Here is a 27,951-nt window from a genome sequence, read left to right on the forward strand (position 1 = left end):
TATATTTATTATACTTTGTCGCTGTCTCCCACATTAGTGAGGTAGCACAAGGAAATAGATGAAAGAATGGCCCAACTCACCCACATACACATGTATATATATACACATCCACACATGCGCATATACATACCTATACATTTCAACATATACATATATATACATAGACATATACATATATACACATCTATATAATTCTTACTTGCTGCCTTTATTCATTCCCGTCGCCACCCTGCCACACATGAAATGACAACCCCCTCCCCTTGCATGCGCATGAGGTAGTGCTAGGAAAAGGCAACAAAGGCCACATTCGTTCACACACAAGTCTGTAGCTGTCATGTATAATGCCCCAAAACCACAGCTCCCTTTCCACATCCAGGCCCCACAACACTTTCTATGGTTTACCCCAGATGCCTCACATGCCATGGTTCAATCCTTTGACAGCACATCGACCCCGGTATACCACATTGTTCCAGTTCACTCTATTCCTTGCACGCCTTTCATCCTCCTACATGTTCAGGCCCTGATTGCTCAAAATCTTTTTCACCCCATCTTTCCACCTCCAATTTGGTCTCCCACTTCTCCTCGTTCCCTCCACCTCTGACACATATATCCTCTTTGTCAATCTTTCCTCACTCATTCTCTCCATGTGACCAAACCATTTCAAAACACCCACTTCTGCTCTCTCAGCCAAACTCTTTTTAATTACCACATATCTCTTACACTTTCGTTGCTTACTCAGTCAAACCACCTCACACCACATACTGTCCTCAAAGATCGCATTTCCAAAACATCCACCCTCCTCCACACAGCTGTATCTATAGCTCATGCCACACAACCATATAACATTGTTGGAACCACTATTCCTTCAAACATACCCATTTTTGCTTTCCAAGATAATGTTCTCACCTTCCACACATTTTTCAACGCTCTCAGAACTTTTGCCCCCTCCCCCACCCTGTGACTCACTTCCGCTTATATGGTACCATCCGCTGCCAAATCCACTCCCAGATATCTAAAATACTTCACTTCCTCCAGTTTTTCTTCATTGAAACTTACCTCTCAATTGAATTGTCCCTCAACCCTTCTGTACCTAATAACCTTGCTTTTATTCACATTTACTTTCGGCTTTCTTCTTTTGCACACTTTACCAAAATCAGTCACCAGCTTCTGCAGTTTCACACCTGAATCAGCCACTTGCACTGTATCATCAGCGAACAACAACTGACTCACTTCCCTTGCTCTCTCATCCACAACAGACTGCATACTTGCCTCTCTCTCCAAAACTCTTGTATGCACCTCCATAACAACCCCATCCATAAACAAATTAAACACCATGGAGACATCATGCACCCCTGCAGCAAACCAATATTCACTGAGAACCAATCACTTTCCTCTCTTCTTACTCATATACATGCCTTACATCCTCGATAAAAACTTTTCACTGCTTCTAACAACTTGCCTCCCACACCATATATTCTTAATACCTTCCACAGAGCATCTCTTTCAACTCTGTCATATGCCTCCTCCAGATCCATAAATGCTACATACAAATCGATTTGCTTTTCTAAGTATTTCTCACATACATTCTTCAAAGCAAACACCTGATCCACACATCCTCTACCACTTCTGAAACCACACTGCTCTTCCCCAGTCTAATGCTCTGTACATGCCTTCACCCGCTCAATCAATACCATCCCATATAATTTCCTAGGAATACTCAGCAAACTTATACCTCTGTAATTTGAGCACTCACCTTTATCCCCTTTGCCTTTGTACAGTCGCACTATGCATGCATTCCACCAATCCTTAGGCACCTCACCATGAGTCATACATACATTAAATATCCTTACCAACCAGTCAACAACACAGTCAGCCCTTTTTTTAATAAATTCCACTGCATTACCATCCAAACCCGCTGCCTTTCCAGCTTTCATCTTCCGCAAAGCTTTTACTACCTCTTCTCTGTTTACCAAATCATTCTTCCTAAACCTCTTACTTTGCACACCACCTTGACCAAAACACCCTATATCTGCCACTCTATCATCTAACGCATTCAACAAACCTGCAAAATACTCACTCCATCTCCTCACATCACCACTACTTGTTATCACCTCCCCATTAGCCCCCTTCACCGATGTTCCCATTTGTTCTCGTGTCTTACGCACTTTATTTACCTCCTTCCAAAACATCTTTTTATTCTCCCTAAAATTTAATGATTCTCTCACCCCAACTCTCATTTGCCCTCTTTTTCACCTCTTGCACCTTTCTCTCGACCTCCTGCCTCTTTCTTTTATACATCTCCCAGTCATTTGCACTATTTTCCAGCAAAACTCATCCAAATGCCTCTCTCTTCTCTTTCACTAATAATCTTACTTCTTCATCCCACCACTCACTACCCTTTCTAATGTGCCCACCTCCCACACTTTTCATGTCACAAGCATCTTTTGCACGAGCCTTCACTGCTTCCATAAATACATCCCATTCCTCCCCCACTCCCCATTCATCCTTTGCTTTCACCTTTTTCCATTCTGCACTCAGTCTCTTCTGTTACTTCCTCACAAAGTCTCCTTCCCAAGCTCACTTACCTTCACCACTTTCTTCACCCCAACATTCTCTCTTCTTTTCTGAAAACCTCTTCAGATCTTCCTTCACCTTCACCTCCACAAGAACAAGATAATGATCAGACATCCCTCCAGTTACATCTCTCAGCACATTAACATCCAAAAGTTTCTCTTTCACACGCCTATCAATTAACACATAATCCAATAACGCTTTCTGGCCATCTCTCCTACTTACATACGTATACTTATGTATATCTCTCTTTTTAAACCAGGTATTCCCAATCATCAGTCCTTTTTCAGCACACAAATCTACAAGCTCTTCACCATTTCCATTTACAACATTGAGCACTCCATGTACATCAGTTATTTCCTCAGCTGCCACATTACTCACCTGTGCATTCAAATCACCCATCACTATAACCTGGTCTTGTGCATCAAAACTACTAACACACTCACTCAGCTGCTCCCACTTGCCTCTCATGATCTTTCTTCTCATGCCCAGGTGCATATGCACCAATAATCATCCATCTCTCTCTATCCACTTTCAGTTTTACCCATATCAATCTAGAGTTTACCTTGTTACACTCTATCACATACTCCCACCTGCTCCTGTTTCAGGAGTAGTGCTACTCCTTCCCTTGCTCTTGTCCTCTCACCAACCCCTGACTTTACTTCCAAAACATTCCCAAACCACTCTTCCCCTCTACCCTTGAACTTCGTTTCACTCAGAGCCAAAACATCCAGGTTCCTTTCCTCAAACATACTACTTATCTCTCCTTTTTTCTCATCTTGGTTACATCCACACACATTTTTAGACACCCCAATCTGAGCCTTCGAGGAGGATGACCACTCCCCGTGTGATTCCTTCTTCTGTTTCCCCTTTTAGAAAGTTAAAATACAAGGAGGGGTGGGTTTCTAGGCCCCGCTCCCATCCCCTTTAGTCGCCTTCTACGACACATGAGGAATGTGTGGGAAGTATTCTTTCTCCCCATCCCCAGGGATGTGATAAAGTATGGTAAATTTATATACAAGATCTCAAGGGGCACCATAATTCAGCGGTTATGTTCTGCACTAATAACTTATGAACAAATAAGAGTCCTAAAACCAGAAAGGTTGAGAGAAGTTATTTCCTTAATCCTTAAATGTTCTTTAACCCTTAAATGATAGGAGTCGCACAAATATAGTTGCCTTGAGTAAGACGAAATTTATACACCCGGTGCTGATTTTTGTGGGCTTTTGTTTGTTCTGCTCACCAATATTATGATATTCATATGGCTATTAGGTTTGGCCTTGGTTTCTGCCCTGTGTGGGCAGAGTGAGCAGTGACTTATTGATGCTTCAGAGTGAGATGCACACCTTCCTCTACAACTGAGGGATCTGTTTGTTAACTGTACCATAATACCATGGACATGACATGGTGATCTTGGGTGAAGGGAAAAAATGAGAAAGTGTAGAAATTAATCTGAGCTCCACAGGTGTTTGTAGACCTGACTCTTAAAGATAGATTGTAAGAAAAGATGAAAGGAGAAAGAAAACTTCATAGCTCTGCTATTCTTGGGAATAGGTTTCATAATGGTCAGTCCTCAAGTGGCTGGTCCTCACACAATAACTGTGGGAACCAGCACCCAGATGTGTCTTTGGTCCAGGCCAAGGATACAGGCAGCTAGCTTATGAAAACTGCGGCACAGTTAGGGCTATGCTTGAAGGTTTCTATGGAATTAAAAAATGCTTGGCAGATCAAGTGAGGCATACCTATATCAGTATAAGTTAAAAATAGAACCTCCAGTAGGAGACTATGTATAGGAAGACCAAAAGTCTATTTTCTTCATCAAGAAGAAAATGTAGAACTTGTAGTATGTTCCTTATAAAAAAAAAATGAAAAAAAAAAAATCCTTTTTTTAAGGCTCCAGTCATGGATGAAAGTCCACATTAGGGAACAGCCTTAATTGAAATATAGAGTTATCAAATGGAAAAAGAAAAGACAGGGTTCTATATTTATTAATTTTGGAGGAAATCAGTGCAAGGTATACAGCAGGTAAGTTGGTTAGAGTCTGAATATCAATTTTGGCAACCCATTTGTTAAGTCATTATTTAAGCTGACTCCTTTCACCAAACCATACTAAACATGGTATTTTATTAATTTTTTGAAATATTCAAGGATTAAACATAGAAAATTGTGCCCTTACCCTCCAGCTAGACCACGATGTTTGCAGTAACTATGGGAACTGGAATTATGCAGCTGGCATTGGCAATGACCCCCGGGAGAACAGGAAGTTCAACATGATAAAACAAGGACTGGATTATGACCCTGAGGTAAGTTGCTTTTAAAATTATTGTTTTCTTTATTCTGAACCATACATCTGTATGCTTAAGTCAACATCTATTTATTCTATTACCCACTGATTAGAGGTGCCATCACACTAGTGAGAAATAAGGTTTGATTGACTAGTTCTGTAAAAAAGAAAAAAAAAAGTGCCTTATCATGTGTTTTCTTATGTATAGAGAAAAAAATACTCCTACAGTTTATGATTACTGATTACTAGAAAAAATACTTGTATTAGGATTTATTTTAAAGGAAAAAGGTGTATTGTTTAGTGATTATTGTGAAATGCATTATTACCATTCTTTATTTTATTTATATTTATTTTGCTTTGTCGCTGTCTCCCGCGTTAGCGAGGTAGCGCAAGGAAACAGATGAAAGAATGGCCCAACCCACCCACATACACATGTATATACATACACGTCCACACACGCAAGTATACATACCTATACATCTCAATGTATACATATATATACACACAGACATATACATATATACATAATTCATACTGTCTGCCTTTATTCATTCCCATCGCCACCTCGCCACACATGGAATAACAACCCCCTCCCCCCTCATGTGTGCGAGGTAGTGCTAGGAAAAGACAACAAAGGCCCCATTTGTTCACACTCAGTCTCTAGCTGTCATGTAATAATGCACTGAAACCACAGCTCCTTTTCCACTTTCCACCATTCTTAGTGGATATATATATTTCCCCAAACTCCTTTAAGTAAATTAGATTGAAATAAATACAGGCTTTCTCACTTTGCATGGGGATCTTTAGGAAAAAAAAAAGTAAATTTGTTGAAAGATGTACTTTACATGAAGGGTATTCATAAATTGCTGCAAGGGAGCACAATTAAAAGCAACTGTAAATTCTATTAGAAATGGAGTTTTATAATTTTATGACAGTTTTGCTTACTATTTCTCTTTTAGGGGGAATTCATTCGTATGTGGATTCCAGAACTTAACAATATCAAGAGCGCAATGGTTCACACTCCTTGGAAGATGTCAGCATTTGATCAGAAAGAAGCTGGTGTCATTCTTGGAGACAACTACCCAAATCCTATTGTCATTGCACCTGAATGGAGTCGCCATGACTCCAAAATAGTGAGTGTTCTTTATAAGTAAGGTAGCCTTGTCTTTTCTATGCATGTAAATGAAAACCAAAATTCAGTATGCATACCTATACATTACCTTTAATTCCCTTCTGTTTGCATTCCATCCCACACCATATACTCTGTAAGACCTTCCATAAAGCATCTCTGTTAACCCAATAATGTGCCGTCTCCAGATTCATAAATGCCACATACAAATCCATCTATTTTTCTAAGTATTTCTCGAACACATTCTTCAAAGCAAACACCTGATCTACAAATCCTCTACCACTTCTGAAAGCACACTTCTCTCCAATCTGATGCTTTGTACATGCTTTCACCCTCTCAATCTATACTCTACCATGAACTTTTTCAGGTATACTAAACAAACTTTTGCCTCATTAGTTTGAACACACCTTTACCCCCGTTGCCTTTATATGTGACACTATACTTGCATTCCTCCAATCCTCATTCACTTCATGAATATATACACATGATGATCACACTAGTCCATGATGATAGTTTGAAGGTGAAATCACAATTCAATAGTATTTCAGAGAATTTCATTTAATATGTAATTTTATCCCTGGGGATAGGGGAGAAAGAATACTTCCCACGTATTCCCTGCGTGTCGTAGAAGGCGACTAAAAGGGGAGGGAGCGGGTGGCTGGAAACCCTCCCCTCTCTTTTTTTTTTTAATTTTCCAAAAGAAGGAACAAAGACGGGGGCCAGGTGAGGATATTCCCTCAAAGGCCCAGTCCTCTGTTCTTAACGCTACCTCGCTAATGCGGGAAATGGCGAATAGTATGAAACAAAATGTAATTTTACTATACCTGCAACACTACATATTTCATGGAGACAATCCACCTCATCAAGTGCAAACAGTTCATAAAGTTTTTTAAATCCCAGCACCAACACAAAAATTCCATCATTTTCTGCCATTCTCGACTACAGTGTGTAGTTGAGAACGGCAAAGAGAGAATTTCTGTAGTGGTGGTGTTGGAACTTAAAAAAACTGTATGAATTGTTTGCACCTGATTAGGCGGATTGTCTCTATGAAACCTGTAGTACTACATATATAAAAAAAATTACATGTTACATAAAATTATCTGAACTCTTACTGAATTGCAGTTGGAGAAAACAAGTGACAAAGAGGATACTTTTCCAAAATAAGGAACAGAGAAGGGGCCAAGTGAGGATATTCCCTCTAAGGCTCAGTCCTCTGTCCTTAACACTACCTTGCTAATGTGGGAAATGGCGAATATGTATGAAAAAATATTTTATTTATTTATTTATTATACTTAGTCGCTGTCTCCCACGTAAGAGAGGTAGCGCGTGGAAACAGGCAAGGAATGGCCCAACCCACCCAGATTGTGTTTGTTTATGGTTACACCAGACAAGAAAAGCCATCTTTGGTAACTATATGAAAGTTCAATATATGACTTCCCAGCTACTGATAGTAGCATGGCCTTGAAGGTGTAGGAGCCCTGTAAAAGGAGTCCTGAGCTTGATTTATTATCATGGTGTAGGGTACTGTTAAGTGGTGAGCATTTTATGCAGTTTTATGTACTTAAGTGGTTGTCAATAAATCTCCTGATTAGTACCAAAAATCCTTATATATTAGTTCTCATTAATTTGCCTATTTGTATACTGAATAAATGTAATAAGAGAACATCCTCTTGCAGACATCAAAATCCAAGAAATCTAGAGGTGGTTGGACAAACCCAGCTAAAGGACCCAGACAACGAGGTATAGATTTTTACTTCAAATCAAGTGACAGAGTATGAACACCTAGTTACCATTAGTATTGAGTAAAAGTATTTATTTACATGTGCTGTAGGTGATGCACTCTGTAATTTGTTTCATGGTCATGGTGAAACTTTGTATTAAAACAGTAAGGAAAGCAATTTCTCAGAAAACTTCACCCCTCATTACATGTTTAGGTAAGAGCTAAAAGTTTTAACTGCAAATGTACTTTGCAGACATGGGGTCATAGTGAAACAATTTTTGCTTGTATTTGAATGATGCTCATGGCACTTTTTCTTAAGCTTTACCTCTCATTTATATTGATGCTACATTGCTGAAGCAGGGGGGGGTAGTGATGCTATATCCTGTGTGGCGGGTTAGCAGCAGGAATGGATGAAGTCAAGCAAATATCAATAAGTACAAGTGTACATATGTTTATGTCTGTATATGTATATGTATTTATATGTATGTGTATGGGCATTTATGTATATATATGTTTATATGATATCCCTGGGGATAGGGGATTAAGAATACTTCCCACGTATTCCCTGCGTGTCGTAGAAGGTGACTAAAAGGGGAGGGAGCGGGGGGCTGGAAATCCTCCCCTCTCGGTTTTTTTTTTAATTTTCCAAAAGAAGGAACAGAGAATTGGGCCAGGTGAGGGTATTCCCTCAAAGGCCCAGTCCTCTGTTCTTAACGCTACCTCGCTAATGCGGGAAATGGCGAATAGTTTGAAAAAAAAAAAAAAAAATTTTATATGAGTGGATGGGCCATTCTATGTCTGTTTCCTGGTGCTACATTGCAGACGTGGGAAACAGCAATTAAGTATAACAATAAATAATATATGAACTAGTTATCTGTAAGTTCAGAAGTGTGCAGATATGTTACTGAATCAACTCTGTTCCTGAACATGCAGAGAACTTAATTTGTCCATCTCACAAAAAAGTGAAAGATAAATGAAAAGAAAATTTTACTTCATCTTTTAACATTACTTTCAAAAGTGTCACATTCTAATGGATGTGATTTCTTTTTTTAGTATACTTTGTTATCTCATTTTCCAACATACAAAAGCACCAAACATCAATTTCATTTCCTACAACCTCTAGCTCCTCCAAGCTTCAGTGGGTATGTGAAAAGAGTGAGTGCCAGATCATCCATTGTGAAAAGTAAGATATATAAATGTCATTAAATTTAAGATGATGTAGTGTAACTACTGGAATCTATTAAAATATTCAGGAAGTCTACTACTATTCCTTCAAACATACCCATTTTTGCTCTCCGAGATAATGTTCTCTCCTTCCACACATTCTTCATCGCTCCCACTGTAAAATACTAGCTTAAACTCAACAACACAGAATGTACTTCATATAATACTGATGTGACACTTCAAATAATTAATTTTCTCCAGTGTTGCACTGAAACAATGCCACTGGTCAAGGTAGGCTGAACAGAATCCTGAGCCCCTTGACCGTCAAACAAATGGAAACTGGAATTAGCAGACAAGATACTAAAGACAACAATGATATTATATTAGTAAGAAAGATGGAAAAGAAGAACTGCACGTCATTGGAAATACCTTAAGTTAACGACTAGAACAATTAAACAGATATCAATTCAGCACATTTTCAAGTTGCTCTTGACCTTACAAAAAACAGGTTTGGAATGACCCTGAGCAGAAATGAAAACAGAGTGGGATTTAGAGAAAGGGAAGAGTTTCATGGCCCAATGCTTTGTCCCTGATGTGAATGACAACAGAGCAGGAGAGGTCAAACCAGACTCCCTCCTAGCCAAAGTAACCTCTGCACAGTTGTAGGCATCTTGGCAAGTCAAGCAGTAACTCTTCCTACAACATTGAGTTTAGAATCTGTCCTGTTACCTTTTATTCCTGGTGTTTCCAGATTGCTAGGACCTACATGGAGCACACCTTCAGCACTGCATGAGCCCTAGGGAAGTGGGTTGGGGTTACACAACTAATTACTCCAACCTGATTTCAGTGAAATGGATCAAGTACTTAGACAGTAGCGTCTTGTCTAACTCATAAATGTCCATGGTAAAATAACCACTGCATAAACTTCCACACCTTTTATAACTCTCAGAATATATGACCAATCAACATGGTGAATTTTTCAGGTTATGTTTTAGACATGTGGTGATTGTTAAAAGCCAAAATATTTCAAGAAAAGGTCTGACTGTAGGAAGAAGCATGTGTTATACTGAAACTAATAAATATGTGAAATTTCATAGTGCTGTCCAGACACAATCATTAAGGCACATTTTATTTTCACTACATATGTACAATAAATAAGATAAGCATAAAATGAACAAACATGCATAAAATAAATTGCTCATTAAATTCTCCATACCTATGAAAAAAGCCTTTTGAAATAAAGAGCCTAGATTTTAAAATCTTTAGCAGTTAAAAGACAAACAGCATGCTTACAAATGATAAAAAGTCAATCAGCAAGCTTATAAATAAGAAACTAATGCATAAAACAATATCTTGCTGGCATTATGAATTAACACAATCTATGTATACAGATTTTATAATAATCAATGTTAGGTATTACTTACTAAATGGGGCAAAGCATACTGCCTTGTTGCTGCTAATACACCAATTTAATACAAAGTACATAATGCAAACTTAAAAGAATCATATGCTAATACACCAATTTAATACAAAGTACCCAGTGCAAACTTAAAAGAATCATAATAAACTTAGATCTACAAATTACAAAATAGATATTTTTTTCTTTTTTTGACAGTGTAATGTACTACAAAAAGGATGTTATCAACCAAAAGCCTGGGGAGTAAGATTTTTTCTACAAAAAGGATGTTATCAACCAAAAGCCTGGGAAGTAAGATTTTTTCTATTTCAATTTTTCAGTCCTCTCTGATTTGGTCATACACAGAGTACCCTTACTACTTTAGACATCAGTAAACAGGATCTTCGGATATCTCAACCTTCTAACAGACATTTAAAAATAGAAAAAAACTTGAAAGTAGTATTGCTGGTGCAAAGACCATAAAGAAAATCTGTGTATTTATGCAAACAGGATCTAATAGAAAAAAGTAAGCAAATTGCTTTGAAATTTGAAGTCAGAACTGGTGGTGGTGTCAAACAGTGACTGAAAATACTTTACAAAATTTGTTTTATAATTGTGTTTTACACTGTATTATCCATTCATTGGGCTAATATGAATTACTATTTTGAGTTGTATATGCTTTTACACGTAAAATACATTTTTTCTATATTTTGGATGATTCTGACTTTCAGCTAATGTAGACTCCCTTCCCCACTCATTAGTCTGGTTTAGTAAGGGTGCACTGTACTCATAATCATGTTAAGGGTAACTAAAGCAAAATTACAATAACCCATAGTAGTTAAGGGTGATCTACTTCCATTTTGATATTTGTTTGCCAATAAAAAAAAGAGTAATTCTGACTTTTCTCCCTTGGGAAAGACTGAAACACTTGTGTTATAACTGTTAAGTCGAGAGAAGACTGCTGGGTATATGTTCATATGATACATCATCATCATGAATAAGAATTACCTGGGTGACAACAAACTTCTTACATCTCCAGCCATTGATTTAAAGAGGTTTCTTTTGAAGTTAGAAAAAATCTTATGTATTGCAACTACAGTAATGCAGTCCAAGGATGCTAAATTCTACAGCACCAGAACCTTTTTGAAAATTTTAACTGTCACTTCACTATGTTATATACAGATGGAAAACAAGAAGGTATATGTAGAATTTCATCTCAAGACACTAATAACTGTTTATTTATTTATTTATTTATTATACTTTGTCGCTGTCTCCCACATTAGTGAGGTAGCACAAGGAAACAGACAAAAGAATGGCCCAACCCACCCACATACACATGTATATACATACACATCCACAGACGCACATATACATACCTATACATTTCAACGTATATGTATATATATCCATACACAGACATAAACATATATATATACACATGTATATAATTCATACTTGTTGCCTTTATTCATTCCCGTCACCACCCCGCCACACATGAAAAGACAACCCCCTTCCCCCACATGCGCACGAGGTAGTGTCAGGAAAAGACAACAAAGGCCACATTCGTTCACACTCAGTCTCTAGCTGTCATGTATAATGCACCGAAAACACAGCTCCCTTTCCACATCCAGGCCCCACAAAACTTTCCATGGTTTACCCCAGACACTTCACATGCCCTGGTTCAATCCATTGACAGCACATCGACCCCGATATACCACATCATTCCAATTCACTCTATTCCTTGCACGCCTTTCACCCTCCTGCATGTTCAGGCCCCAATCGCTCAAAATCTTTTTCACTCCATCTTTCCACCTCCAATTTGGTCTCCCACTTCTCGTTTTCTCCACCTCTGACACAAATATCCTCTTTGTCAATCTTTCCTTACTCATTCTCTTCATGTGATCGAACCATTTCAAAACAACCTCTTCTGCTCTCTCAACCACACTCTTTTACCATTTACCACACATCTCTCTTACTCTTTCATTACTTACTCGATCAAACCACCTCACACCACATACTGTCCTCAAACATCTCATTTCCAACACATCCACCCTCCTCTGCATAACTCTATCTATAGCCCACGCCTCACAACCATATAACATTGTTGGAACCACTATTCCTTCAAACATACCCATTTCTGCTTTCCGAGATAATGTTCTCGCCTTCCACACATTTTTCAACATTCCCAGAACTTTCGCCCCCTTCCCACCCTGTGACTCACTTCCACATCCATGGTTCCATCCGCTGCCAAATCCACTCCCAGATATCTAAAACACTTCACTTCCTTCAGTTTTTCTCCATTCATACTTACCTCCCAATTGACTTGTCCCTCAACACTACTGCACCTAATACCCTTGCTCTTATTCACATTTACTCTCAGCTTTCTTCTTTCGCACACTTTACCAAATTCAGTCACCAGCTTCTGCAGTTTCTCACATGAATCAGCCACCAGTGCTGTATCATCAGCGAACAACAACTGACTCACTTCCCAAGTCCTCTCATCCACAACTGACTGCATACTTGCCCCTCTCTCCAAAACTCTTGCATTCACCACCCTAACAACCCCATCCATAAACAAATTAAACAACCATGGAGACATCACACACCCCTGCTGCAAACCGACATTCACTGAGAACCGATCACTTTCCTCTCTTCCTACTCGTACAAATTCCTTACATCCTTGATAAAAAATTTTCACTGCTTCTAACGACTTGCCTCCCACACCACATATTCTTAATACCTTCCACAGAGCATCTCTATCAACTCTATCATATGCCTTCTCCAGAGCCATAAATGCTACATACAAATCCATTTGCTTTTCTAAGTATTTCTCACATACATTCTTCAAAGCAAACACCTGATTCACACATCCTCTACCACTTCTGAAACCACACTGCTCTTCCCCTATCTGATGCTCTGTACATGCCTTCACCCTCTCAATCAATACCCTCCCATACAGTTTCCCAGCAATATCCCTGGGGATTGGGGAAAAAGAATACTTCCCATGCATACCTCATGTGTCGTAAAAGGCGACTAGAAACCCTGCCCTCCTTGTATTTTAACTTTCTAAAAGGGAAAAAGAAGAAGGAGTCATGCGGGAAGTGCTCATCCTCCTCGAAGGCTCAGATATGGGTGTCTAAATGTGTGTGGATGTAACCAAGATGAGAAAAAAGGAGATACAGGTAGTATGTTTGAGAAAAGGAACCTAGATGTTTTGGCTCTGAGTGAAACGAAGCTCAAGGGTAAAGGGGAAAAGTGGTTTGGGAATGTTTTGGGAGTAAAGTCAGGGACTGGTGAGAGAAAAAGAGCAAGGGAAGGAGTAGCACTACTCCTGAGACAGGAGTGGTGAGAGAATGTGATAGAGTGTAAGAAAGTAAACTCTAGATTGATATGGGTAAAACTGAAAGTGGATGGAGAGAGATGGGTGATTATTGGTGCCTATGCACCTGGGCATGAGAAGAAAGATCATGAGGCAAGTGTTTTGGTGATGGTTCTCATGAATTAAGCAACTACAGATGTTAGGTGAATGGGTGATAATTTCCACACAAGGACTTATTACCTTTTAAAAATATTGGTTTTATAGAGCCAATCTTTCAATCCTTTGAAACTTTCCCTTCAGCAAGCAACTTATTGAAAAGAGCAATTGGGTTTATCTCAATTTTCACTTTTTTCAACTTCCTCTAATACAACTCATCTGGGTCTGCCATTTTATCTATATACTTTCACTCCAGTTACAGCTGATAGTCCTCACTACACATAATATGTTGTACGATGTTTTCCTTTCCTAGAAAATGGATTGGATGCAGGAAATGTGTGTATCTTCCATAGTAAATACTCATGAAAAATAAATCATTCAAGATCTTCGCATCAGCTTTGTTGTCTTAAACTTCAGAAACAATTTTCTGTAATTATTGGATCATTAACTTGCTAATGACTCTTGCATCTAAATAAAAATATTCATGGTTTCTTTTCCTACTGTCAGCAATAAAATTCATACTGACAATGACATACAAGTCTTTTAGTGTTCCTATGCAATTTATGTAACTTTGTAATTAAACTGGTTATGGCTCTCTTTGAGTGTAACTTTCTTAAACAGCCAACTTTTTATTTCAAAGTTCCTTACTTTTTTCTCCCTGATCCATATTGCTTAGTTTTGGTAAATAATATAGGTTACCTCTAAAACTTGGAATGTTTTACTTAAGCTTTTTCAAGCTATGCCTATATCACTTTTTTTGATGATGTTATACCAAATTTGCCATTCAAAAGCAATGCAAATATCAAAATTTACAAGTCTAAAATCTGGTATTCTTCCTCCATGATCATTATAACCAACATTAAAAATTACCTCAAATGTAATTTCCCAGTGACCAATTGTATAAGACTTTTCTCCAATTTCAACATCATGGATAAGATCCTCACGTGTAATTGACATTAAGTCTAATATGCTTACATAGCAAGTAGGTTTCTTGAGAAATTGTATTAAGGCATCAATGAGTTTAAGTAGGGCCCATGCATGAAGCTACCGTAAAGTTATTCTCCCCACTTCGACATTGTTAACTCTCACTATAACTGAATTATGGTCATTACATAATTTTGCAAACCAGTCATAAAATCTTTTGTCTACCTCTGGTGTTTGTGCTGAAGCTTATAAACTAATCCTACTGCTATATTCTTATGAAGCTTATCTTTAAATTAAACAAAAACAGTACTGAGGTTATCACAGCTACAACATTTTTCTGCAATGGATTAGCTTTAACAAAGAGCAAAACACTACTGCTTACTACATTATCTGTCACTGTTAAATAAGGTGTACTCAGGAATTCTGCATTCAGCATGGAAGTGTCTACTTCAAGGATCTACCCAAGATTCACAGACATCATCAATTTTCTTGCAATGCAATTGTCTCTCAACTCGGTAAACTGTTCCATACACTGCTTGCACTACCGTACCACATTCAGATAAATTGACATTTGTTGCGAGGATTACTTGCACAAAGCAATAGACTTACTCCACAAGGGCTGTAATTTTTCACCAAAATACATGTGTAAACTCACTGATGAGTTAAACACTCAGTTCATTCCATCATAACCTATTTTGTAACAATATCAAGCCACATATAAAGATACTCCAAAAAGTTATGAAATCAATTCCCTCCTAAAAAGAAAAGCTTACTACTCCATTAATATAACAAAGCCCCTAATTGAGGGTGACTTCCAGGTGCCAATTCTGGGTAGTGCGCCTAAGATTATAATACCATCAAATGTTCTTCTATTCCCTTGAGTGTCAAAAAGACGGAAACATGAACTACAGGCCTCTCCACCAGCAACTGGTAATTCAACTTACAATATGTGAAACCAATTCCACAACAACCAATGACAATTTCTTCACATGACAACTTCACTACTGGTAGTTCAAGGCTTAGCATGCATATCACCTTATGGATGAGAGTGCTGTAAAAACTACTACCAATAACCTACAGTTTCTCTCACTATAATTACTGTCTTTGCTTATTTCCAGTTTTATTATTATCATTATTACTATTACTATTATCCCTGGGGATGAGGAGAAAGAATACTTCCATGTACTCCCTGCATGTCGTAGAAGGCGACTAAAAGGGGAGGGAGCGGGGGGCTGGAAATCCTCCCTTCCAGTTTTTTACTTTTCCAAAAGAGGGAACAGAGAAAGGGGCCACCCAAGTGAGGATTTTGTCTCTGGGGCTCAGTCCTCTGTTCTTAACGCTACCTTGCTAACGCGGGAAATGGCGAATATGTATGAAAAAAATTATTATTATAATTACTATCATCATCATTACACAACCAATGGACCCTATCTAAGGGACTCCAACAGCCTCAAAACAGAAGCTGGGAAATTGTAGACTTCTTTGAAGAAAGAAGTTCCTCTATGAAACTATAATTCTTAACATTCAGAGATCATAATATACCTTTGCCAAGAGGATATTCTCACTTGCTGGTTAGGTCTGGTACCACACACTGTTCCACATGTATGCCCAAACATAAGCATACAGTCTCTTACATACAATCAATCTAATAACAGAACTTGTTAAATTATCTACAGTAAACTGCTGAAAATATGGAAATAATTACAAACTGAAATGAAGAATATCCCTGAATGGTAACTCACCATTGCATGCTTAGATAATTGGATCCATTGAAGTTCTCCATAACATAGCCCTCATGCCCGTGATAAAATATATTGATGATACTGTTGTCCAGGTTCTCAGGATGAGGTTGAAATTCACTCAAGTCATGTACACCCTGGTTATCAGAACTCCCATGATAATCACCATCATCACTATTTTCCCTGTATGAAAAAATAGCCACAAATTCTCTGTATGAAAAATAGCCACAAATTATCTGTATGAAAAAATATCCATACATTATGTCATGATGGTAATTCATTTTAAATTGAACAAAATAACTTCCACGAACACCAGTGACATTCTCTTCACCTTTAGAAGTTCATAGCTGATCATCTAGATTATCTCATGGATATGGGAGACAAAATGTAGCCATCAATAAATAATAATAGCCTACAGTTTCTTTCTCTTCCCATCCCTCATAATTACAAACTGAAATGAAGAATATCCCTGAACGGTAACTCACCATTGCATGTTTAGATAACTGGATCCACTGAAGTTCTCCATAACATAGCCCTCATGCCCATGATAAAATGGATTGATGTTACTATTGTCCAGGTTCTCAGGAAGAGATTCAAATTCACTCAAGTCATGTACATCCTGGTTATCAGAACTCCCATGGTCATCATCAACATCATTATTTTCCCTGTATGAAAAAATAGCCACAAATTATGTCATGAAGGAAATTTATCTTAAACTAAACAAAATAATTTCTACAAACACCAGTGACATTCTCTTCACCTTCAGAAGTTTATAGCTGATCATCTAGATTATCTCATGGATGAGGGAGACAAAAGTAGCCATCAATAACAAATAACAACCTACAGTTTTTTCTCTTCCCTTCCCTCTTTATAACTGCAATTTACATTTATTCCCAATATTTCACAAAAAATACACATCATTCTCTTTATATCATGCATTTCATAAACAGGTACATTAACTATACTGAACTGTTTTATCTGTTTCAGGACTATAAACTATGTGGAAAAAAATCACACATTCGAACAGTACAGTATCCCTTAATGATAACTAAACCATGGCATGTCTTTTTTACTGGATTCACTGATGTTATCAACACTAACCAAGTTCTCGTGTCTTGGTAGAAATTCATTGGCATGTTGGGTGTTCTTATGTAGTGATGGAGAAAAAGATTACTTGGCTCTTCATCACTAATGAATCACATGAAATAATTGATGAAATTAATTAATATCTTTCAATTTCAGCAAGCATAATCTGAAGTATTTCTAATGAATTAAGACTGCTGCACACTGTAGAATACAGAGTATCATTTAACACATCCAAATATAAATATACATAGTTGAAATATGGGTTGCAGTATGTAGTGGGAATCAGGTGCTAGGAAATTCTTTCCTGTTGGGCCACTTTCCTCTTCTTTCCCTTGCTTCAAAAGTGATATGCAATTCATTTGCTATAATCATGCATTTCATCCCAAGCTTAATTAATGAAAGTTTGTTATCAACTTTAACTCCCATCCTCTTGCAGAACGAAATTTCCCTTCTACTACAGAAATCTAATAAATTGTGATTATTTCTTCTTGCCATGACACCTTTGGGTGGGGTATTCTCCAACCTGGCATGGCACCTTTTTCTGAGGGTTGCAAATCTTCCCAAAAAATTCTAGGAACAGCATATGATTTGGACATTGCCTTTGGTCAAAAATCTCTCTCGCTTCCTCTATCAAGGCTGATGGATGTGAATATTGTATTCCAATGCATTATTCGACATCTTAAGAGTACACATATAATCACAAGTACTACAGTATAATTCAATCAGTGAAATGTGCTACTCAAAATCACATATCCAACCTAGCTATCTATCAATATATCTGATGTCTGTTGCCTTCAGGAACTCCCTCTAGGGGGTAGCCACGGCAAAAGTGTCTCTATAACTGGTGAACTCCAGTGTCACTTCTTAGCCTTTAGCGCCTCACCCTTACCAGGCCACTGGCAGAGGGCAACTCTAGTGCAGTGTTTTCAGAAGCTCCCACCTAATGTTCCTACTGACTACTTCTAATATTCCAACCTGCTATTTCTAGCTCACTTGTTCATTTCTAATCCTTCTATGAAAGAGAAAGTACCAAACAATAGATAATTAATGTTTCTTAATAAATTAAATAGGAAAATACTACTTAACAATTTCTAGTACACTGTGTGACAATCACAATCAAACCATGAAAATAATCATTTACAAAACAGAATTACATCATACACAAGGAGCTTCTAAAATAACAAATCACAAGGTAAAAGCTCCAATAGTTGATGTAAAAAAATATTATAATTAACTACATTCTGTTATCGGACACAAGCTATATAATTCTTGTGTGGGTTCAAGGCTAAGCATAAGATCATCATATACATGAGGGAGGTGAAAATAAACTACCATGTGGTTGAAATCGGTCCCAAAAGAACCAAGAACTGTTAAGTATGTAAAGCACGTGGCAGATGAGAATAGTAGTCTTATTCAACAAGACGTGCTTGCCCTGCCACTTTGGCTAAATTTTCTCATAGATTCTTACAGGTTGGTAGGTACTCCCTATCTCTCATTAAAATTACCACCTTCCCTTATTCTCACTATTTCATATAAATTCACAGAGCACTCTCTTTATATGATCTGTTTCACAACAAAAACTGATTCATTAACTATCTTAAACTCTCTTATCTGTTTAAGACTTACTAACTACATGAAAACAATCAAACAACGAAGCAGTACAGCATCCCTTTGTGGTAACTCACCCTGACATGTCTTGATTGCTGGATTCGCTGAGATTACTCAAACCTAGGCCCTCATGCCTAGGCTGGCATTCAAAGACAACTTCCAGATTCTCAAGCTGGGAAACTCCTGCAGGTACATCCTGGTCCTCTCGATCCCAATACTGACTATCATCACTACCAATTTGCCTGCAAAGTAAATAGCCACAAATTATGTACAGCCACAAATTTTGTCATGATGTTAATACAATCATGCAAATCACGCAAAACCATTACCACAAGCACTAATGACAAAACATTTATATCCCTTCCTTGCCAACCTCACTGTCAATAATTCAAGGTTGAACATTTGAATCATGTTAAGGATGAGGGAGATGAGGAGGAACTACCACTAAAATGATAGCTTACAGTTTCTCTAACTTTTCTAACTCTTAATGAAATTACCATTTTCTGTCATTTCCACGTTACATACTATCATGCAACCTCAGCCCCCTTCCTAAAAGGCTCTTGTCACTTTGATTCCGCACTCCAAAGAGGAGGAGGATAACGATAAATTTCTTTGGAACAAAAAGTTCCTTTATGAGACTATATCAATTTCCATTCAACACTGATCATACAATCTCGCCAAAAGTGGCTTCTTTTTTATGGTGGTCTGGTAACACCCTCTGTATTGTATGTAAACATAATGCTCTTGGTACATACAATCACTTTAACCTCTTAACTCCTTAATAGATAAATTTATGCAATGCTAGCAACTCCTCAAAATATACATACTACCAATAAGTTCTGCACATCCATTTTATGGCTGCTTGTTGGGCTTGGGTTAGCAGTGTGTGATAATTTTTTCCAACAGTCAGTAAACCTCAAGCCATACTAATGACAGCAAATTCTCATGGGCTTTCAATGAAGGAAAATTAAGCAGCTTTCAATTAGGTTTAGAGGACCAAACAGGAGGTAGCAGTTGGTAAGCAGCCCCAGCCAGGATATATTACCAGTACTAGCTGCCTGGGCATCAGTGATGACTGCATAGTGAAACCTTTAGTAGTTGACAAGTTGCACTCCTTTGACCCAGGTAGCTGCCTTTTCTTTCTGCCTCACCCACACCTGGACTGCTGGCATTCTGTCTACAAACATACAATCACACAACTCATTCTTTACTAAATTGAAATTTTTGTACAGTGAGTGCTATGCGCTAGTCCTGCCTTTCGGCAAAGTGGTGGGAGCCATATATAGAAGAAGCAGGTAGGAACAATAGACAGGAGCATTTGTTGGGACTATTAGGTAGAAATAATAGGTTGAAAAATTAGGTAAACACATCAGGTAATAGTAGTAGATGGAACATAATGTAGGAGTCTTTGAAAACACTACACTAGAGTTGCCCTCTGCTAGTGTAATGGTAAGAGTGAGGCACTACAGGCTAAGAAGCCACACTGGAGTCTTTACCAGTTATGGAGTTCCCAAAGAGAACAAGTGTCAGAGATATAAAGTGGATAGACTAAGCAGATGACCCCAAACTACCAGACGATGGTGATCTGTCTCTGGATTGTCTGAAGAGTGGTTTATGGACAATATCTTTTCAAGCACTGAAAGTTGACCAACATGAGGCAAGAGAAGGTATTCCTAGCAAAAGTGGAAAGAGCAGGGACAGTACCTGTCTGACCTTGACAACAGTGCATCAGACTAGTGCAGCTGATAATTTCACAAGCTATCATAATTTTACTGTTAAGAAAAAAATTTCAATTAATCACACCAATTATAAAATAACAATACATAATCAATTCTTTGTCTAGATACACAATACATGTAGTAGTTACTCACTTGACATTCAGGCCTTATCATCTCACATTTTATTGCACTGTGCTCATACAACTACAAACCTACACACTAGCAGAGTGATAGTAGTGGATGAAACATACTCCTGAAGTGATTTTTCTCCTACTACAATACAAATATCTTAAAAATTCTATGGTTAAACACATCTGCTCAAGGGTTAATAGTAGAACCTGATGAAGTAGGTACATTCATCTGTTTTACCTGCTGGAGAACTATCACATACAAACAATGACAAACTGGAACAAAGAAAATCCCTGAATGGTAACTCACTGTAGCATGCAATGATGGCCGGGTCTATTGAAGCAATTCAAACTGAGAAATTAGGTCAAGTTGAATGTGCCCAGGTTCTTGGTTTCCCAAAGATTATTAGTGCCATCCACATTTCCCATGCATGAAAAAGGAGCCATACATTATGTCATGATGACAATTCACCTCAAAAAGAACAAAATCCTCTCCACAAGAACTTTTGACAAAATTTTTTTTGTCACTAAATTCACCACCAGAAATTTATGATGGAGCATCAGGATTATCTTATGGATGAGAAAAATTAAAAAAAGCCATCAATTACAAATAATGGCCAACAGGGTCTCTCTCTCCCTATCTCTCATTTATACTAGCTCTTACACTATTTCCAATGTTTCATATAATAAATACATATACACTCTCTTTAAGTGATCGGATTCATAACAGAAACCGATACACTGACTATGCTAAACTCATATATGTCTGAGAATAACTACATGGAAACAATCACTCACTGGAATAATAAAGCATCTCTTAGTGTAACTCAACATGGTCTAATTACTGGACTTGCTTAAGTTATCCATACCTTAGTAGGAATTCACTGACAGTATCACTTTCCCCGTTCTCAAACTGTGGTAAAGCTACGTCAAAGTTCTCAGGCTGAAGTTCAAATTCACTAAAGCTGAATATGTTGCAGATTTCTTGATCCAAAGAATCATTAGTATCACCAACATGCCTGTATGAAAAAGTAGTCAAGTAATGATACAATTCTAATTCTACTTGAATTGTATGAAATCATTACCACAAACACCAATGACAATTTCTTCATCTTTATCAACTTTTGAACTTTTGGGTCATCTTATGGAAGAAACTGAAAAAGAACTACCAACATAACAGCCTACAGTTTCTCTTACTTCCTATTTCCCATCATAATTGCTGCTCCGAATAACCCTATCTATAGCCCATATCTCACAACCATATAACATTGTTGGAACCACTTTTCCTTCATACATACCCATTTTTGCTTTCCAAGATAATGTTCTTGCCTTCCATACATTCTTCAACGCTCCCAGAACCTTAGCCCCCTCCCCCACCCTGTGACTCACTTCTGCTTCCATGGTTCCATCCGCTGCCAGATCCACTCTCAGATATCTAAAAAACTTCACTTCCTCCAGTTTTTCTCCATTCAAACTCACCTCCCAATTGACTTGTCCCTCAACCCTACTGTACCTAATAACCTTGCTCTTATTCACATTTACTTTCAGCTTTCTTCTTTCACACGCTTTACCAAACTCAGTCACCAGCTTCTGCAGTTTCTCACCCGAATCAGCCACCAGTGCTGTATAATTAGCAAACAACAACTGACTCACTTCCCAAGCTCTCTCATCCACAACAGACCGCATACTTGCCCCTCTCCAAAACTCTTGCATTCACCTCCCTAACAACCCCATCCATAAACATATTAAACAACCATGGAGACATTACGCACCCCTGCCACAAACTGACATTCACTGGGAACCAATCACTTTCCCATCCTCTCTTCCTACTCGTACAAATGCCTTACATCCTCAATAAAAACTTTTCATTGCTTCTAGCAACTTGCCTCCCACACCATATACTCTTAATACCTTCCACAGAGCATTTCTATCAACTATATCATATGCCTTCTCTAGATCCCTAAATGCTACATACAAATCCATTTGTTCTTCTAAGTATTTCTCACATACATTCTTCAAAGCAAACACCTGATCCACATATTCTCTACTTCTGAAACCACACTGCTCTTCCCTAATCTGATGCTCTGTACATGCCTTCACCCTCTCAATCAATACCCTCCCATACAATTTCCCTGGAATACTCAACAAACTTATACCTCTGTAATTTGAACACTCACCTTTATCCCTTTTGCCTTTGTACTATGGCACTATGCAAGCATTCCGCCAATCCTCAGGCACTTCACTATGAGCCATACATACACTGAATATCCTCACCAACCAGTCAATAACAGAGTCACCCCCTTTTTTAATAAATTCCACTGCAATACCATACTATATCTATTAATTCATTTAACATATTTTGTTGCTATCTCCCATGTTAGCGAGGTAGCGCAAGGAAACAGACAAAAGAATGGCCCAACCAACCCACATAGACATGTAAATACATAAACACCCTCACACGCACATATACATATCTATACATTTCAACGTATACATACATATACATACAGACATATACACATGTACATATTCATACACGCTGCCTTCATCCATTCCTGCCACCACCCACCACACATGAAATAGGACCACCCTCCCCCCACAAAATTGTGATCCTTTCCAATATATACATATATACACATCTTTCTTTCTTCTTTCAAACTATTCGCCATTTCCCGCATTAGCGAGGTAGCGTTAAGAACAGAGGACTGGGCCTTGAGGGAATACCCTCACCTGGCCCAATTCTCTGTTCCTTCTTTTGGAAAATTAAAAAAAAAACGAGAGGGGAGGATTTCCAGCCCCCCGCTCCCATATATACACATGTACATACATATTCATACATGCTTGCCTTCATCCATTCCTGGCGCTACTCCACCCCAAAGGAAACAGCATCGTTACCGCTCACTTCAGCAAGGTAACACCAGGAAAAATAGACAAAAAAGGCCATGACACACATAAAACATTATCACACCTCTTTTCCTAAGGCCTAGATGGTAGACATGGACAACTTGAACAATGTGAGCACCCTACAGAATGGATCCTGTGGATAATACACCAACAAATAAGCAAGTTAGACTCTACTGAGCAATATCACTCATTTTGCTTCATAAAGCACAAACATGGCTACAAAAAGCACCAACAGCCTGGTGGCTATTCATTCAGCAAAGAGCAAGACTTTTATTTTCCTTTACAGAGTGCCTTGATTTTACAGGTCCTATCCATATTTTCAAGCATTAGTGATACTAGTTACCTTATTCTTATTACTTTATATACTTGTTCACCCCAATTGTTACATCAGGAACAGATGGTTGAGCCTTTTAAAAACATTACTCACTTGTCTTCTTTTACATTATTACCACAACAGGGGAGGATTTCTAGTCTCCACTCTTGCCCCTTAGTCATCCTCTATACCACCAAGGAAATTTATGGGAATATTTTTTTCTCACTATCCCCGGTAAAAATTACCACATATTCATGAGCATCTTCATCTAATGCAGAAAGCTATACAATTAACAATCAGAATACTGTAAGATCATACCAGAAACTGTTTTCCATTGATGTGGTGGTGTAACCATCATTAACATCCACAATGAAAGTATTTCTGGATGACTCGTCAAAGTTAGCAGCATTGTTTCTTGATTCAGAGATGTCAGGTTCATTCATATTCGAAGTGCTGCTGTCCATTTGCTGTTCATTCTCTCTACTGCTGGTACTTGCTTGTTCATCTTGCCCCACATCAGTATTGTCATGTGACTGCAACATTGTAATATCCACGGCTCCAAAGTTGAGACCCATTAAATACTGTTATTGCCTACAACTGAAAAATGGCACTATTAGGTGCTGTTATATGATAAAAAAAATTTAGCACAGCTTCATAATCATTTATGAAGCAATAAACAAACATTCATATTATGAAATCAACTTTCAAATGTACCACTCAATTTTGGAACAACTCTAAGGTTGTCAATCCTTTCTAAAAAAGAGCAGCAAAGTTTCCTATCCATCCATCATTTACCTGACTCTCTCAAAGATCTTCATGACTACTTTTAACATATATTTCAAGGATTTGGAAAAAACTGATTATTACAAGAAATAGTTATGTATATTGGACAGAGTAGAATATACAGTCTTCATGGGGGAAGTGGGGAGTTGGGGCAGAATACAAAGGAAATTATTTCAGAGGTTAGGTGCATCAAAAACGGAAGAAAGAATAACACATTGTTTCAGGATGTCTGCATAAAAAGGAATGGCACACAAGGCAATTCTGGGAAACTGCTTGTAACAAATTATGAACTTTTGTAATTAAGAGATTAAAAAGAGAAACTTATAAGAAATATTTAAAGATGATAAAAGAGATATGGTAATGGTCAGAAGAGTACAGAACATATATGTAAGGGAAGACAGTAGAGAGGAGGTATGAAAAGCAGTCAGTAATAAGCCTAAAACTTAGAAATGCTAAACAGGAAGGAAAGGATAATGAGGTGATGATGAAAGGTGGTGAAGCAGCCAATGAACGGATATGAAAAGTAGTTATGACTGGATGAAGAACCGAGATTGTTCTGCTGCATAAAAGTAAATGGACTAATAATAATGGTAAGAATTAAAGAGGAATGGGTCTTTTTGGCATCACTAGCTGGGTGTATAGTGGGACTGTCAATGATCATGCTAAATGATCAGTGAACCTCCTGTACGTGGAATTAGGAAGAGAGTATGAATAACATATTTTTCCACTTGGGCTGGTAATGGATAAAATCATGGAGAAATAAAAGAAACATAAATAACATTTTACATTTAGGTAATCAGAAAAAACATACCTTATCATAGTAAATCACATTGGTCAATTCAGTCTGATGTGGAGGGATCACTACTGTACAAGTATCAGATGTCTAAAAGGACTCTCTACACACCATTCAATTATCATATACTTTTTTTTTATTTTGCTTTGTCGCTGTCTCCCGCGTTTGGAAGGTAGCGCAGGGAATCAGACGAAAGAAATGGCCCAACCCACCCCCATACACATGTATATACACACACGTCCACACACACAAATATACATACCTATACATCCCAATGTACATATATATATACACACACAGACACATACATATATACCCATGCACACAATTCACACTGTCTGCCTTTATTCATTCCCATCGCCACCTCGCCACACATGGAATACCAATATCAATCTTGCATTTATTGTTTGCATGAACATGTGGCAGATGTCAACAATATTTCTTCAAGCTCAGCACCATATGATATTATGAAAAGTATGTTACAGATAATCGTTACAAACTTGGGGATGTTTATTAATATTTGCAGATCTCCCATACAAAGCGTACAGTGGACATTAGGACTTGTAGTGAAAGGACTGATAATCAAGACAGATAAAGCAGAAGTGCCAGGCAGCTTTTGAAAAACTCAAAAAAGGGAAAAAAACAAGTTCACTAAAATAGGAAATAAGAAAATTTATGAATATGTCATGGGGAAGGTAAAAATAACTTAAAGTAGCTCCACATAATCATCAGTAATGTCTCTGGTAAGAAGCATAAGATTTAGTTGATGGGGTCACATTTCCTTTAAAAAGTACTCTTAGCTAAGGCATCTTAATCCACCATGATGAGTACATTATATTTCCTTTGAAATGTAACCAGTTCTTCTGAAGTCTGGTGTTAAAAGGCCCCCAAATAAATCCCCTTTTTAAATCTTTGTGACTCCAGAACTGGAAACAGTACCTGATTTCTGCAAGCTCTGGGCCTGAGAGAATAGTCAAACCTGTGGTTTCCCTTAGTTGCTTTTATGCCCTGATTCAAACCACTGACAGTGTCACACCATGTATATCACACACCTCCAATGCATTCCATCCTGTGCTTGCCTTGTACCCTCCAGCACGCTCAGGCCCCAAGCACTCAAAATCTTTTTCACTCCATCCTTATATTTCCAATTCTCAGGTAAATCCAGATAAATAATTTTTCTTATCATTTGACCTTAAGCAAAGCCTTTTCCACATTTCAGAAAAAGCTTTTCTGTCCTGTGAGATATTTCATCAATATTCAGTTGAAAGGAATTAGCATTTATAACTGTAGAATACTTTCCCTCTTAAATATATTCCATCATTCTTATCAATCTCTGTTGTGTGTAAGAGTAATAATTTGTTTAGCAAAGTTTGTAGTTCTTTCTAAAAACTTTTTGACGGCATGCTTTTATAAGATTTCAAGATTTTTCTACAGTTCAACTAAACCTTCCATAACTTCTGGCAGGGGCTCAAGAGATGGGCCTCTTGAATGTAAAACTCCTTCCCAGTAATGTACAAATAAGTAATTACAATTACAGCTTGAAAATCTTAAACACAAATGACATGAAAATCACATCACAGCCCACTGACACTGCCCAAGCAACAACAAACATGCAATTGCACATGAAACAATCAAAACACTGGCACACCCTACACAGAATGTCTGTATCTCCATTGAAATCTACCATCACTCTCTCAACTTAACAGGACGAATCCAACCTGCACCCACCTGTCTCCTTAAATGGCCAACCATGCCTGCTTAACAAAATTTCAGCCATAATAGGCATCAAAGTAGGTAGTAGTTGGTAGGCAGCCAACAATCAGGAAGGTCTACTCCAGTACTACCCACCTGGGTATTGGGAAGGTTAGTGACCACTATACAATGAGTCGTGCTAGTACTTCAGTGGTTGTCAAGTTGCACTCTGACCACGGTAGCTATCTTTTCTTTCTACCTTACCCACATGTGGACTAATGGCATTCTGTCCATAAACATGGAATATCTCTTGTCACACATAACACCTGACAACAGTTAGCTCACAAAGCTCATTCTTCGTAATTCAAGATTTTCCTGTGGTGAGTGTTATGTGCTGGCCCTGCCTTTTGGCAAAATGGTATGAGCAGTAGATAGTAGTAGTAGGTAGGAACATTTAAGGGGGAGCATTTGGTAGAAACATTATTTCAAAGTAATTAGTGGGAACATTAGGTGGGAACCTCTGC

The 27,951-nt window shown here is 38.0% G+C and overlaps 2 protein-coding genes across 12 annotated transcripts in view; one reads left to right on the forward strand and one right to left on the reverse strand.

The window, feature by feature from the left end:
• LOC139765570 (cryptochrome DASH-like) overlaps positions 1–11,157 on the forward strand; it is a 38,200-nt gene extending 27,043 nt beyond the window's left edge. For 4 of the 7 annotated variants that reach the window (XM_071693142.1, XM_071693147.1, XM_071693145.1 and 1 more), the window contains exons 11-13: positions 4,755–4,874; positions 5,815–5,988; positions 7,661–8,965. In XM_071693142.1, coding sequence (XP_071549243.1) covers positions 4,755–4,874; positions 5,815–5,988; positions 7,661–7,762 — 396 coding nt within the window. In that variant the 3' untranslated portion in view covers positions 7,763–8,965. Of the gene's footprint in view, positions 1–4,754; positions 4,875–5,814; positions 5,989–7,106; positions 7,602–7,660; positions 8,966–9,619 lie in introns of those variants that run through there. The other 3 variants (XM_071693143.1, XM_071693148.1, XM_071693144.1) reach the window with 2 other exon arrangements.
• Positions 1–27,951, reverse strand: part of LOC139765571 (uncharacterized) — a 51,285-nt gene that overhangs the window by 20,495 nt on the left and 2,839 nt on the right. For 3 of the 5 annotated variants that reach the window (XR_011716689.1, XR_011716690.1, XM_071693149.1), the window contains exons 2-6: positions 24,478–24,756; positions 21,812–21,961; positions 19,174–19,338; positions 16,888–17,067; positions 16,406–16,585 (exon numbers count right to left, since the gene is read on the reverse strand). Coding sequence is in view for 2 of the 5 variants with exons in the window: in XM_071693149.1 (XP_071549250.1) it covers positions 16,406–16,585; positions 16,888–17,067; positions 19,174–19,338; positions 21,812–21,961; positions 24,478–24,734 (932 nt within the window). In the remaining 3 variants the exon portion in view is untranslated. Of the gene's footprint in view, positions 1–33; positions 5,013–16,405; positions 16,586–16,887; positions 17,068–19,173; positions 19,339–21,811; positions 21,962–24,477; positions 24,757–27,951 lie in introns of those variants that run through there. The other 2 variants (XM_071693150.1, XR_011716691.1) reach the window with 2 other exon arrangements.

The sequence above is a fragment of the Panulirus ornatus genome, chromosome 55 (assembly GCF_036320965.1).
Source record: "Panulirus ornatus isolate Po-2019 chromosome 55, ASM3632096v1, whole genome shotgun sequence".
Lineage (NCBI taxonomy): Eukaryota > Metazoa > Arthropoda > Malacostraca > Decapoda > Palinuridae > Panulirus > Panulirus ornatus.